Consider the following 14,672-nt stretch of genomic DNA (forward strand, 5'->3'; position numbering starts at 1 on the left):
TAGCTACCATAGCAACCACCAACATGGCTGCTGCGTTGCCTCAGTAACTGGCTGTTCGTGAGCTCTTGTTATCATCATCAGTACCAACCAGTTAGCTGTTCTTAACGAGCCCTCGTTATCATTGTTGGCATTGCCACGGTAACTGGTTGCTCATGGACTCTTATCAGCATCAGAAGCGTCCCGTTAGCTGGTTGCTAACGAGCTCTCGTTATCATAATCATCAGTCTTCCCTTATTATTGTCGGTGTTGCCTCGGTAACTGGTTGCTCGTGGGCTTATGATATCACCATCAGTACCGTCCCCTATAACTGGTTGCTAACGAGCTCTCATTGTCATCGTTGGCGTCGCCTCGGTAACTGGTTGCTAAGCAGCTGTGTTTGATTGGCAGGCTGCACGGACGACATCGTGACGAGCGACCACTCCCCGGTGTTCGCCACCTACGAGGTCGGGGTCACCTCTCAGTTCGTCTCCAAGAAGGGTGAGACCCCCACAGAGACCCCCAGAGACCCCCACAGAGACCCCCCCAGAGACCCCCAGAGACACCCACAGAGACACCCACAGAGACCCCCACAGAGACCCCCACAGAGACCCCCAGAGACCCCCACAGAGACACCCACAGAGACACCCACAGAGACCCCCACAGAGACCCCCACAGAGACCCCCGCAGAGACCCCCGCAGAGACCCCCGCAGAGACCCCCGCAGAGACCCCCGCAGAGACCCCCGCAGAGACCCCCGCAGAGACCCCCGCAGAGACCCCCGCAGAGACCCCTGCAGAGACCCCCCATTGAACCCCACAGAGTCTATGGGGCACGGTGGGGGGTAGTTGGGGGGGGCCTGTGTGTGTCTGTCCTGTGTGTGAGTGTACATGGGTGACCCTAAGTGTGTGTGTCACTTTGTGGCAGTGTGTATAACCGTGTATACTCATGTGAGTGTGTGTACCTGTGTGTGTGTACCCGTGTGTGGGCGTACCCATGTGTGTGTGTACCTGTGTGTGTGTGTGTGTACCTGTGTGTGTGTGTGTGTACCTGTGTGTGTGTGTACCTGTGTGTGTGTGTGTGTACCTGTGTGTGTGTGTGTGTACCCGTGTGTGTGTGTGTACCTGTGTGTGTGTGTACCTGTGTGTGTGTGTGTGTACCTGTGTGTGTGTGTGTACCTGTGTGTGTGTGTACCTGTGTGTGTGTGTGTGTACCTGTGTGTGTGTGTGTGTACCCGTGTGTGTGTGTACCCATGTGTGTGTCTACCCGTGTGGGGAGCGGTAGTGTAGTGGTTAGCGTGCTGCGCTACAAACCTGGTGACCCAGGTTCGATTCCTGCTCATGGCTAACACCGGTAACGATTATCTGAATTGGTCCTGGGCCTCCCCTAGGTCGACTCAGCCTGAAATGAGTACCTGGTGCGGTGTGTAGTAAACATCGCCACTAGGGAGACAAAAGCGTGTCCCATTCCGGCCTTCATAGGTGCTCGCTTAACTGCACTTGCCAAAACAGTCTGTCCAGGCTATACGGGGGATCTTTGTCTTTGTATCGCCGTGTGCGCAGGCTCTGCGGACGAGTCTCACATCGAGCTGGAGAGCGTCGAGGCCATCGTCAAGACGACGAGCCGCACCAAGTTCTTCCTGGAGTTCTACTCCAGCTGCCTGGAGGGTCAGAAACCCATCGACTACTTACACAGAGACCCACAGATTACTCACAGAGAGACCCACAGATTACTCACAGAGAGACCCACAGATTACTCACAGAGAGACCCACAGATTACTCACAGAGAGACCCGTAGGCTCAAACAGAGACCCATAGACTACTCGCACAGAGATCTATAACCTACTCACATGGAGACCCTTACACTACTTACACAGAGACCCATGGACTACTCACACAGAGACCCACAGATTACTCACAGAGAGACCCGTAGGCTCAAACGGAGACCCATAGACTACTCGCACAGAGATCTATAACCTACTCACATGGAGACCCTTACACTACTTACACAGAGACCCATAGACTACTCACAGAGAGACCCGTAGGCTCAAACGGAGACCCATAGACTCACACAGAGACTCGTAGACTCACAGAGACCCATTGACACACAGAGACCTAGAGACCTGTAGACTCACACAGAGACCTATAGACTCACACAGAGACCCATTGACTCACACAGAGACTCGTAGACTCACAGAGACCCATTGACACACAGAGACCTGTAGACTCACACAGAGACCTATAGACTCACACAGAGACCTATAGACTCACACAGAGACTCCTAGACTCACAGAGACCCATTGACACACAGAGACCTAGAGACTCACACAGAGACCTATAGACTCACACAGAGACCCATTGACTCACACAGAGACCCACTGACTCACACAGAGACTCGTAAACTCACACAGAGACCCATTGACTCACAGAGACCCCAGCTCACATAGAGACCCACCCCCAATTAGCACGGTTGGCTATGTATGGTGCATAAGAAGTCCAACATACTTACAGCCGCCCTGCAATGAGATGTGATTGATGCTGCTGCTGATGCTGCTGCTGTTACTGCTGCTATTACTGCTGATGATTCTGCTCGTCCTGTTACTGCTGATTCTACTGATGCTGCTGCTGTTATTGCCACTGCTACTGATTCTGCTTGTGCTGTGACTATTGCGGATGCTGCTGATGCTGCTGCCGATGGCGGCGGTGGTGGTGGACATGGTGGCGATGGAGGTGGTTGGTGGTGGGGGTGGTGGTGGTGGTGCAAAACAACCCCCTACCTCCTCGGTGGTGCCGGGCGGTAATGTTGTGGTGGATGTCAGCAGTGCCATGGAGGGAAGACCAATTCCATATCGGCCATTCTTCGTCATGGTGCTTGTGGCCACTACAGCAGCCAAATGGGGGCTCTGGAAGGGTGCGAGTGGCTGGTAAACCCTCCACCTTCAATTTAAACTACCATTGAACCTTGTGAAAATATAAAATTAAGCTTGTGCCGGAGGCCCCGGGGGGACAGGCATCGATCACGTCTCCTGGCCCACCCCCATTTGGCGGAGCCAGGAGTGGACACGTTGAAGGAATCCTTACCCTCGAAGTTCCTCCAGAAACGCTCGCTGTGGAGGAGAGGCTGCCACTCCTCTGTCGGGAGCTGGACCGGTACCGCTTGGGTCTTTACGGTATTCAGGAGGTCCGGTGGACCGGCTCTAGCTCCAGTCACCATGAGTGGTGGACAGTCCTCTACTCGGGGCAGGAGACTGCCAAACAACAAGGAGTGGCTCTTCTTATGAACAAAAGAATGAAGGGGGTGTGGGATCGTGGTGGTGAGGTGTGGGAAGCTGTAAGCCCCAGGCTACTGTGGAATCATCTTCCCATCAACCAGAGGCGAGGAGTGGTGGTCGTGGTTATTTATGGCCCCCACTGAAGATGAACATCAGTGGAGGGATGCAGGCAAGGCTGATGTGTCAAGATGCCTTTCATGACCTCCTGTCACAGGTGCTAGCTAAAGTGACCCCTCGGGATAGAGTAATCTTGTTGGGTAACTTCAATGCCCGAGTTGGTCATGATGCTCGCACCTGGTCTGGAGTGATTGGAACGCATGGGCCAGATCAGCTCAATAACAACAGTAGGAGGCTCCTAGACTTCTGTGCAGCCCATGGGCTTGTAATTACCAACACGATGTACCAGCATTGACGCATCCACACAACATCATGGATGAATACCGGGTTCAAGCAAGAACATCTGCTGGACTATATAGTGACGGAACAGAAGATGCGGGCCCATGTCCTTGAAACCAGGAGTTCCTGTGGAGCTGATCTGTCCACTGACCATTGGCTTGTCATCTGTAAGATGCGCCTGCCATTCTTACACTCTGGTGGTGGGTATACATCTAGGATCTCATTAAACCCCACAATGGCCTGGTCTCAGCTAGCTGATAAAAGTTGCAAGCAAGAATTGAATCATCGCTTGCGGCTGGGGTTGGCATCGTCCCCCACTACTCCGGATGCCGAGGGAAAATGGGCGAGGTTTAGGACTGAAGCTCATGTAACTGCAATGGCTACTTGAGGTACATGGTCCAGACCTCCCCAGAGACCCTGGCTGACAGAGGAGGTGATCAAGCTGGCTGATAAAAAGCGACAGGCCCATTCCTGCCGTCTACAGCATCCCACGTCGGAGATTGAGGAGGCTTCCCGCAACATTCGCTCGGAGGTTCGGAGAGCCGTGAGGCGCTGAACGGATGGGTGGTGGTCGCGGGTTGCTGAGGAGATGGAGTCTGCCTCAGTCGCCCACAATCACTAATCACTATTTAACTCCATCAAAAAAGTAACTTGCCATGCCACACCTATCATCATCATTCGGGGAAAGAAAGGTGGTCCGATCTCCGACCCCCAGGAACAGGTTTGCGAATTTGCTGAGCATTTCTGTGAGGTCTTGGGGAGGGGAAATCCCTCAGCCTAAAACACATCATGGGGCAATGTGGGGATGACCCTGCTGAGGGTGCAGTGCCTCTAATATTGGAAGAAGTAGTCACCCCCCGTGGCTGAAGTGCCATCTTTTGAGCAAGTACGCAAGTTGATCCAGAGTCTGAGACCAGGAAAAGCGCCGAGCTGAGATGATGATCTCCCAAGTAAAATGCTGAGGAAGGGTGGCATTTGTGTGCAGACTGCCCTACATGACATCATTATGAGTCTGGACCACTGGACAGGTCCCACAGGATTGGATTGATGCCCTGCTAGTCCCCCTCTTTAAGAAGGAGGACCGCACAGGTTGTAACAACTACAGGGGCATCTCCCGCTTCAGTGTGCCAGGAAAGGTCCTGGCAAGGATTATTCAACATCGCCTTGCTAGGCACGCTGAGGAGAGGCTTGCGGAGCCCCAATGCGGTTTCAGGAAAGGGCGGTCCTGCACAGATGCCATATATTCTGTCCGTCTGCTACAGCAGAGGTGTAGGGAATGCCAACAAGACCTACATCTCTGCTTTATTGACCTGGTCAAGGCCTATGTTACCATAAATAGGCCTGGGCTCTGGGGTGTTCTTTGCTTTCGGAGTCCCTGCCTCTTTGCTCACGATCATTAAGGACCTTCATGATGGTGGGCAGGCTCGGGTAAAACTACGTGGCTGGGATTATGAGCCATTCCCTATTCACCTTGGGGTGTGACAGGGATATCCTCTGGCTCCCATATTATATAACATCCTTTTTGACCACGTAGTTTGTGAAGCCTTCTAATGCTGTACGAGCAAAATCTCCATCTGGTACAGATATAATGGGAGGCCGATCGTTGCCCGGGTGCGGTCAAGGGATGGCTCCCTATTGCTCAACCACGTTATGTATGCCAATGATCTGGTAATTGCTGCTCACTCAGAGTAAGAGTTGGAGGTGCTGCTGATGAACCTGGAGTGTGCCACTAAGAGGTGGGGCCTTACCATCAGCCCCACAAAAACTAAGCACCTGCCTGTGTATTTTGTGCCATCAAACAATCCACCCCCTCACCTCCCCATTGGTGATGGGGCAGTTGTGGAGAGAGTGGGGAGTTTTTCATATCTGGGCAGTGTGCTTATGACCAGTTCAGGTTTGACAGCAGAGGTCTCGATCCGATTCAGTCGAGCAGAATTATCTTTTCATCGACTGCGTAACGCTGTGTGGACGCTACCTGGGTCTGTCGCTCCGCACGAAGCTTCAGGTCTTCTTGGCCATGGTCATACCCACCCTTCTCAATGCTTGTGATACGTGGACCCCCCTAATGGAACATCTTCGCTGGTTAGAAACATTTATGCTGGCCTACCAACGATCCATCCTGGGTTTAGAGATGGAGTGATGTGGTATGAGAGGATGTGGAGCTGAGTGGACTTGCCAATGACCGGTACCAGCGGTGTCAAGATCGGCCTCTGTGGAGGAGGCTCGTGAAGGACGCTACTGGGCAGTTGGAGGCAGTCGCCCTCCAGCAACAACAACGGAGGGCGGAGGAGCGACGCTCACAACAACGAGCGGAGCGCCGGGCGGCTAAAATACAGCAAGTTGGTACAGTAGGGGGCACAGGTGGTGCATCGGCCAGTCATCATGGTCATCTCAATCAGTCGATCCATGGCACCTGCTGGGTCTGTCCCGTGAACTGCCAGCGGGCGTTCCACACTTCACGTGGCCTCAAAACGCACTTAGCCTGGCACAAGCGTCGTGGTGACGTCACCGCCACTTAGTGGCGAATGGCAGTTGTTGTTGGTGTTGTTGACGACTGGGATGTTGGTGGCATGCAGTGTGTGGTGGAGTTGACGGTGGTGGTGGTGCTGGTGGTGGTGGTGGTGCTGGTGGTGCTGGTAGTGGTGCTGGTGGTGGTGCTGGTGGTGCTGGTGGTGGTGGTGATGGTGGTGCTGATGGTGGTGGTGGTGATGGTGGTGCTGATGGTGGTGATGGTAGTGGTGATGGTGGTGCTGATGGTGGTGCTGGTGGTGATGGTGGTGCTGATGGTTGTGCTGGTGGTGGTGGTGGTGCTGATGGTAGTGGTGGTGCTGATGGTGGTGGTGGTGCTGATGGTGGTGGTGGTGTCCGGTGTGACCAGGTCCGTGCAAGAGTGGCGAGAATGACAGCCAGCAGAGTGAGGTCGCCAACTTCCTCAAGGTCGGCTGGTCCCAGCTGCAGCTGCCACTGGTGAGCGGCGCGCCGGGAGCCTCACTCACCCTCTCTCACTCGCTCGCTCACCCTCTCTCGCTCACTCTCTCTCGCTCACTCACTCACTCACTCTCGCTCACTCTCTCACTCACTCTCATACTCTCTCACTCTCACTCGCTCGCTCACCCTCTCTCGCTCACTCACTCACTCACTCTCGCTCACTCTCTCACTCACTCTCATACTCTCTCACGCTCGCTTACTCTCTCTCGCTCACTCTCACCCTCGCTCACTCACTCTCTCTCACACTCACTCACGCTCACTCACTCTCGCTCGCTCTCTCTCACACTCTCTCACACTCACCCTCTCTCGCTCGCTCGCTCGCTCGCTCTCTCGCTCTCTCTCACTCTCTCTCACTTTCTCATTCACTCGCGCTCAACCTCTCTCTCGCTCACTCTCTCACGCTCTCTCACTCTCTCTCGCTCACTCACTCTCTCTCACCCTCTCTCGCTGTCTCTCACTCACTCTCTCTGTCCCCGTCTCTCTCTCTCTCGCTGTCTCTCACGCTGTCTCTCAGTCTGTCTGTCTCTGTCTCTCTCCGTCTCTCTCTCTCTCTCGCTGTCTCTCACTCTGTCTCTCTGTCTGTCTCTCTCCGTCTCTCTCCATCTCTCTCTCTCGCTGTCTCTCACGCTGTCTCTCAGTCTGTCTGTCTCTGTCTCTCTCCGTCTCTCTCTCTCTCGCTGTCTCTCACTCTGTCTCTCCCTGCTCTCTCGCTTTCTGTAACAAGTGTGGGGAGCGGTAGCGTAGCGGTTAGCGCTACGAACCTGGCGACCCGAGTTCAATCCCCGCTCACGGCCAACACCAAGGACGGTGATCTCAACCGGTCCTGGGCATCCCTGAGGTCGACTCAGCCTCAAATGAGTACCTGGTGCAGTGTGTAAACATCGCCACTGGGGAGACAAAGGCGGTGTTGGCCAGCCACCCCCTCGTGTGCCGTGCCGGGCTTCATAGGTGCTCGCTAACAGCACTTGCCCCTACAATCTGTTAAGGCTACACGGGGGATCTTTGTCCTTGTGTAACGAGTATAAGGTGCTTGTCATGTACATCGTGCACAATGCATGTTGTGTACATCGTGTACACTGAGTGTGTGTACAGTGTGTGTGTACATTGCGTGTGTGTGTACACTGTGTGTGTGTGTACATTGTGTGTGTGTGTACACTGTGTGTGTGTGTGTACACTGTGTGTGTGTATATTGTGTGTGTGTGTACACTGTGTGTGTGTACATTGTGTGTGTGTGTACATTGTGTGTGTGTGTACACTGTGTGTGTGTGTGTACACTGTGTGTGTGTATATTGTGTGTGTGTGTACACTGTGTGTGTGTATATTGTGTGTGTGTGTACATTGTGTGTGTGTACACTGTGTGTGTGTACACTGTGTGTGTACACTGTGTGTGTACATTGTGTGTACACTGCGTGTGTACACTGTGTGTATACACTGTGTGTGTGTACACTGTGTGTGTGTGTACACTGTGTGTGTGTGTACACTGTGTGTGTGTACACTGTGTGTGTACATTGTGTGTACACTGTGTGTGTATATTGTGTGTGTGTGTACACTGTGTGTTTGTACACTGTGTGTGTGTACACTGTGTGTATACATTGTGTGTGTATACATTGTGTGTGTGTACACTGTGTGTGTGTACACTGTGTGTGTGTACACTGTGTGTGTGTACATTGTGTGTGTGTACATTGTGTGTGTACACTGGATGTGTGTATACATTGTGTGTGTGTGTGTACACTGCGTGTGTGTGTACACTGCGTGTGTGTGTACACTGCGTGTGTGTGTACACTGCGTGTGTGTATGTTCACTGTGTGTGTACACTGCGTATGTATACATTGTGTGTGTGTGTGTACACTGTGTGTGTGTACACTGTGTGTGTGTGTACACTGCGTGTGTGTACATTGTGTGTGTACACTGCGTGTGTGTGCATTGTGTGTGTGTGTGTGCACTGAGTGTGTGTACATTGTGTGTGTATGTACATTGTGTGTGTGTACACTGCGTGTGTATACATTGTGTGTGTGTACACTGTGTGTGTGTGTACACTGTGTGTGTGTATACATTGTGTGTGTGTACACTGCGTGTGTGTGTACACAGTGTGTGTGTACAATGTGTGTGTGTGTACACTGTGTGTATACATTGTGTGTGTGTGTACACTGCGTGTGTGTACATTGTGTGTGTGTACACTGTGTGTGTGTACACCGTGTGTGTGTACACTGCGTGTGTGTGTACACTGCGTGTGTGTACACTGCGTGAGTGTACACTGCGTTTGTGTACACTGCGTGTGTGAACACTGCATGTGTATACATTGTGTGTGTACACTGTGTGTACACTGCGTGTGTGTGTACACTGTGTGTACACTGCGTGTGTGTGTACGCTGTGTGTATACATTGTGTGTGTGTACATTGTGTATACACTGAGTGTGTGTACACTGCGTGTGTGTATACTGTGTGTATACATTGTGTGTGTACACTGTGTGTGTGCACTGAGTGTGTGTACATTGTGTGTGTGTGTGTACACTGTGTGTGTGTACACTGAGTGTGTATACATTGTGTGTGTACATTGTGTGTACACTGTGTGTGTGTGCACTGAGTGTGTGTACACTGTGTGTGTGTACATTGTGTGTGTACATTGTGTGTGTACATTGTGTGTGTACATTGTGTGTACACTGCGTGTGTGTACACTGCGTGTGTGTGTACATTGTGTGTGTGTGTACACAGTGTGTGTGTGTACACAGTGTGTGTGTGTGCACTGAGTGTGTGTACACTGTGTGTGTGTGTACACTGTGTGTGTGTGTACACTGTGTGTGTGTGTACATTGTGTGTGTGTACACTGTGTGTGTATATTGTGTGTGTGTGTACACTGTGTGTGTACACTGTGTGTATACATTGTGTGTGTGTACATTGTGTGTACACTGTGTGTGTACATTGTGTGTGTGTACACTGTGTGTGTACACTGTGTGTATACATTGTGTGTGTGTACATTGTGTGTGTGTACATTGTGTGTGTGTACACTGTGTGTGTGTACACTGTGTGTATACATTGTGTGTGTATACATTGTGTGTGTGTACATTGTGTGTGTGTACACTGTGTGTGTGTGCATTGTGTGTGTGTACATTGTGTGTGTACACTGGATGTGTGTATACATTGTGTGTGTGTGTGTGTACACTGCGTGTGTGTGTGTGTTCACTGTGTGTGTACACTGCGTATGTGTACATTGTGTGTGTGTGTGTACACTGTGTGTGTGTGTGTACACTGTGTGTGTGTACACTGTGTGTGTGTACACTGTGTGTGTGTGTACACTGTGTGTGTGTGTACACTGCGTGTGTGTACATTGTGTGTGTACACTGCGTGTGTGTGTACACTGCGTGTGTGTGTACAATGTGTGTGTGTACACTGTGTGTATACATTGTGTGTGTGTGTGTACACTGCGTGTGTGTGTGTGTTCACTGTGTGTGTGTGCACTGAGTGTGTGTAAATTGTGTGTGTGTGTACACTGCGTGTGTGTGTGTTCACTGTGTGTGTGTGTACACTGAGTGTGTGTACATTGTGTGTGTGTACACTGTGTGTGTGTGTGTACACTGCGTGTGTGTGTGTACACTGTGTGTACACTGCGTGTGTGTGTACGCTGTGTGTATACATTGTGTGTGTGTACACTGAGTGTGTATACATTGTGTGTATACATTGTGTGTGTGTACACTGAGTGTGTGTACACTGCGTGTGTGTATACTGTGTGTGTACACTGTGTGTGTGTGCACTGAGTGTGTGTACACTGTGTGTGTGTACACTGACTGTGTATACATTGTGTGTGTACATTGTGTGTACACTGTGTGTGTGTGCACTGAGTGTGTGTACACTGTGTGTGTGTACATTGTGTGTGTGTACATTGTGTGTGTACATTGTGTGTACACTGCGTGTGTGTACATTGTGTGTGTACATTGTGTGTGTACATTGTGTGTGTACATTGTGTGTACACTGCGTGTGTGTATACTGCGTGTGTGTGTACACTGTGTGTATACATTGTGTGTGTGTGTACACAGTGTGTGTGTGCACTGAGTGTGTGTACACTGAGTGTGTGTACATTGTGTGTGTGTGTACACTGCGTGTGTGTGTGTTCACTGTGTGTGTGTACATTGTGTGTGTACACTGAGTGTGTGTACATTGTGTGTGTGTACACTGCGTGTGTGCACACTGCGTGTGTGTACACTGCGTGTGTGTACACTGTGTGTGCGTACACTGCGTGTGCGTACACTGCGTGTGTGTACACTGTGTGTGTACACTGCGTGTATGTACATTGCGTGTGTGTACATTGTGTGTGTGTGTTCACTGTGTGTGTGTTCACTGTGTGTGTGTGTGTTCACTGCGTGTGTGTGTTCACTGCGTGTGTGTGTTCACTGTGTGTGTGTGTGTGTTCACTGTGTGTGTGTACACTGTGTGTGTGTGTACACTGTGTGTTCACTGTGTGTGTGTGTGTTCACTGTGTGTGTGTGTTCACTGTGTGTGTGTGTGTGTTCACTGTGTGTGTGTGTGTGTGTACACTGTGTGTGTGTACACTGTGTGTGTGTTGACTGTGTGTGTGTGTGTGCGTTCACTGTGTGTGTGTTGACTGTGTGTGTGTGTGTGTGTGCACTGTGTGTGTGTTCACTGTGTGTGTGTACACTGTGTGTGTGTGTGTTCACTGTGTGTGTGTACACTGTGTGTGTGTGTGTTCACTGTGTGTGTGTACACTGCGTGTGTGTGTGTTGACTGTGTGTGTGTGTGTACACTGTGTGTGTTGACTGTGTGTGTGTGTGTGTTCACTGTGTGTGTGTTGACTGTGTGTGTGTACACTGTGTGTGTGTTCTGACTGCGTGTGTGTGTGTGTACACTGTGTGTGTGTGTGTGTACACTGTGTGTGTGTGTGTACACTGTGTGTGTGTGTGTGTTCACTGTGTGTGTGTACACTGTGTGTGTGTGTGTTGACTGCGTGTGTGTGTGTTCACTGTGTGTGTGTGTGTGTGTTCACTGCGTGTGTGTGTGTGTACACTGCGTGTGTGTGTGTGTTCACTGTGTGTGTGTACACTGTGTGTGTGTTGACTGTGTGTGTGTGTGTTCACTGTGTGTGTGTACACTGTGTGTGTGTGTGTTGACTGTGTGTGTGTGTGTACACTGTGTGTGTGTGTGTTGACTGTGTGTGTGTGTTGACTGTGTGTGTGTGTACACTGTGTGTGTGTACACTGTGTGTGTGTGTTCACTGTGTGTGTGTTGACTGTGTGTGTGTGTGTACACTGTGTGTGTGTGTGTGTGTACACTGTGTGTGTGTGTGTACACTGTGTGTGTGTACACTGTGTGTGTGTGTGTTGACTGTGTGTGTGTGTGTGTTCACTGTGTGCGTGTGTGTGTGTTCACTGTGTGTGTGTGTGTGTTCACTGTGTGTGTGTTCACTGTGTGTATGTGTGTTCACTGTGTGTATGTGTGTACACTGTGTGTGTGTGTACACTGTGTGTGTGTACACTGTGTGTGTGTTGACTGTGTGTGTGTGTGTTCACTGTGTGTGTGTTGACTGTGTGTGTGTGTACACTGTGTGTGTTCACTGTGTGTGTGTGTGTGTGTATACTGTGTGTGTGTTCACTGTGTGTGTGTACACTGTGTGTGTGTGTTCACTGTGTGTGTGTGTGTACACTGCGTGTGTGTGTGTGTTCACTGCGTGTGTGTTGACTGTGTGTGTGTGTACACTGTGTGTGTGTTGACTGTGTGTGTGTGTTCACTGTGTGTGTGTTGACTGTGTGTGTGTACACTGTGTGTGTGTGTGTACACTGTATGTGTGTGTACACTGTGTGTGTGTGTGTTCACTGTGTGTGTGTACACTGTGTGTGTGTGTTGACTGCGTGTGTGTGTGTGTTCACTGCGTGTGTGTGTGTGTACACTGCGTGTGTGTGTGTGTACACTGCGTGTGTGTACACTGTGTGTGTGTTGACTGTGTGTGTGTGTGTACACTGTGTGTGTGTTCACTGTGTGTGTGTACACTGTGTGTGTGTGTTGACTGTGTGTGTGTGTGTACACTGTGTGTGTGTGTTGACTGTGTGTGTGTGTACACTGTGTGTGTGTACACTGTGTGTGTGTGTGTGTTCACTGTGTGTGTGTTGACTGTGTGTGTGTGTGTACACCATGTGTGTGTGTGTACACTGTGTGTGTGTTCAGTGTTCACTGTGTGTGTGTGTGTGTTCACTGCGTGTGTGTGTGTGTACACTGCGTGTGTGTGTGTGTTCACTGTGTGTGTGTTCACTGTGTGTGTGTACACTGTGTGTGTGTTGACTGTGTGTGTGTGTGTACACGGTGTGTGTGTGTTGACTGTGTGTGTGTGTTCACTGTGTGCGTGTGTGTGTGTTGACTGTGTGTGTGTACACTGTGTGTGTGTACACTGTGTGTGTGTGTGTTGACTGCGTGTGTGTGTGTTGACTGCGTGTGTGTGTGTACACTGTGTGTGTGTGTGTTCACTGTGTGTGTGTGTGTTCACTGCGTGTGTGTGTACACTGCGTGTGTGTGTGTGTGTTCACTGTGTGTGTGTACACTGTGTGTGTGTGTTGACTGTGTGTACACTGTGTGTGTGTGTTCACTGTGGGTGTGTTCACTGTGTGTGTGTTCACTGTGTGTGTGTTCACTGTGTGTGTGTGTGTTCACTGCGTGTGTGTGTGTGTACACTGCGTGTGTGTGTGTGTTCACTGTGTGTGTGTACACTGTGTGTGTGTGTTGACTGTGTGTGTGTGTGTTCACTGTGTGTGTGTGTTCACTGTGTGTGTGTGTGTGTGTTGACTGTGTGTGTGTGTGTTCACTGTGTGTGTGTGTGTTCACTGTGTGTGTGTGTTCACTGTGTGTGGCGTCAGCTGAAGCCGATGATCGCGGATCTGGAGTACCTGCAGGACCAGCACATCCTGCTCACCGTGCGCTCCAGCGACGGATACGAGTCCTACGGTACCACGGGGGGTGGGGGATGATGATGTGGATGTCGGTGATGGTGTTGATGGTGTTGATATTGGCGATGTCCCATTCATGGTGTTGATGGCATTGATGCTGGTGATTTGCCGGTGATGGCGTTGATGTTGGTGATTTGCCGGTGATGGTGTAGATGGTGTTGATGTTGATGATGTGTCCGTAATGGTGTTGATGGTGTTGATGTTGATGTGTCGGTGATGGTGTTGATGGTGTTGTTGTTGGCGATGTGCTAGTGATGGTGTTGATGTTGGCGATGTGCTAGTGATGGTGTTGATGGTGGCGATGTGCTAGTGATGGTGTTGATGGTGTTGATGTTGGCGATGTGCTAGTGATGGTGTTGATGGTGTTGATGTTGGCGATGTGCTAGCGATGGTGTTGATGTTGGCGATGTGCTAGTGATGGTGTTGATGTTGGCGATGTGCTAGTGACGGTGTTGATGGTGTTGATGTTGGCGATGTGCTAGTGATGGTGTTGATGGTGGCGCTGGTGGCGCTGGTTGCAGGCGAGTGCTGCCTGGCGCTCAAGTCGATGATCGGCACGACGCCGCAGCAGTTTGAGACGTTCCTGTCGCACCGCGGAGAGGAGACGGGGAACGTCCGCGGCTGGATGAAGGTTCGCGTGCCCTCGGACCGGCTGGCCACGCGCGAGCGTCTCTACGGTAACCACCGCCGTGGCAACCACCACAACAACCACCACCACCGCAACCACCACAACCACCATCACCACCACCACTGCAACTACCACTCCAAGCACCACAACCACCACAACCACCACAACCACCATCACTACCGCAACCACCACAATTACAACAACCACCACTATCGCAACCACCACCACTATCGCAACCACCACAATAACCACCACCATCACGCAACCACCATCACACAACCACCATCACCACCGCAACCACCACCGCAACCACCACCGCAACCACCACCGCAACCACCACCATCACTGCAACAATCATCACGGAACCACCATCACCACCGCAACCACCACCACAATAGCCACCACCATCACGCAACCACCACAACCACCACAACCGCAACCACCACCATCACACAACCACCATCACCACCG

The 14,672-nt window shown here is 51.2% G+C and overlaps 1 protein-coding gene across 1 annotated transcript in view; it reads left to right on the forward strand.

Moving 5' to 3' along the window:
• The window catches only part of LOC144950165 (phosphatidylinositol 3,4,5-trisphosphate 5-phosphatase 2A-like), a 97,761-nt gene that overhangs the window by 75,445 nt on the left and 7,644 nt on the right, over positions 1 to 14,672 (forward strand). Inside the window, 5 exon segments of the mRNA XM_078880235.1 lie at positions 388 to 477; positions 1,538 to 1,642; positions 6,521 to 6,609; positions 13,484 to 13,571; positions 14,095 to 14,250. Coding sequence (XP_078736361.1) covers positions 388 to 477; positions 1,538 to 1,642; positions 6,521 to 6,609; positions 13,484 to 13,571; positions 14,095 to 14,250 — 528 coding nt within the window.

Source organism: Lampetra fluviatilis, chromosome 56 (assembly GCF_964198595.1).
Source record: "Lampetra fluviatilis chromosome 56, kcLamFluv1.1, whole genome shotgun sequence".
NCBI lineage: Eukaryota > Metazoa > Chordata > Hyperoartia > Petromyzontiformes > Petromyzontidae > Lampetra > Lampetra fluviatilis.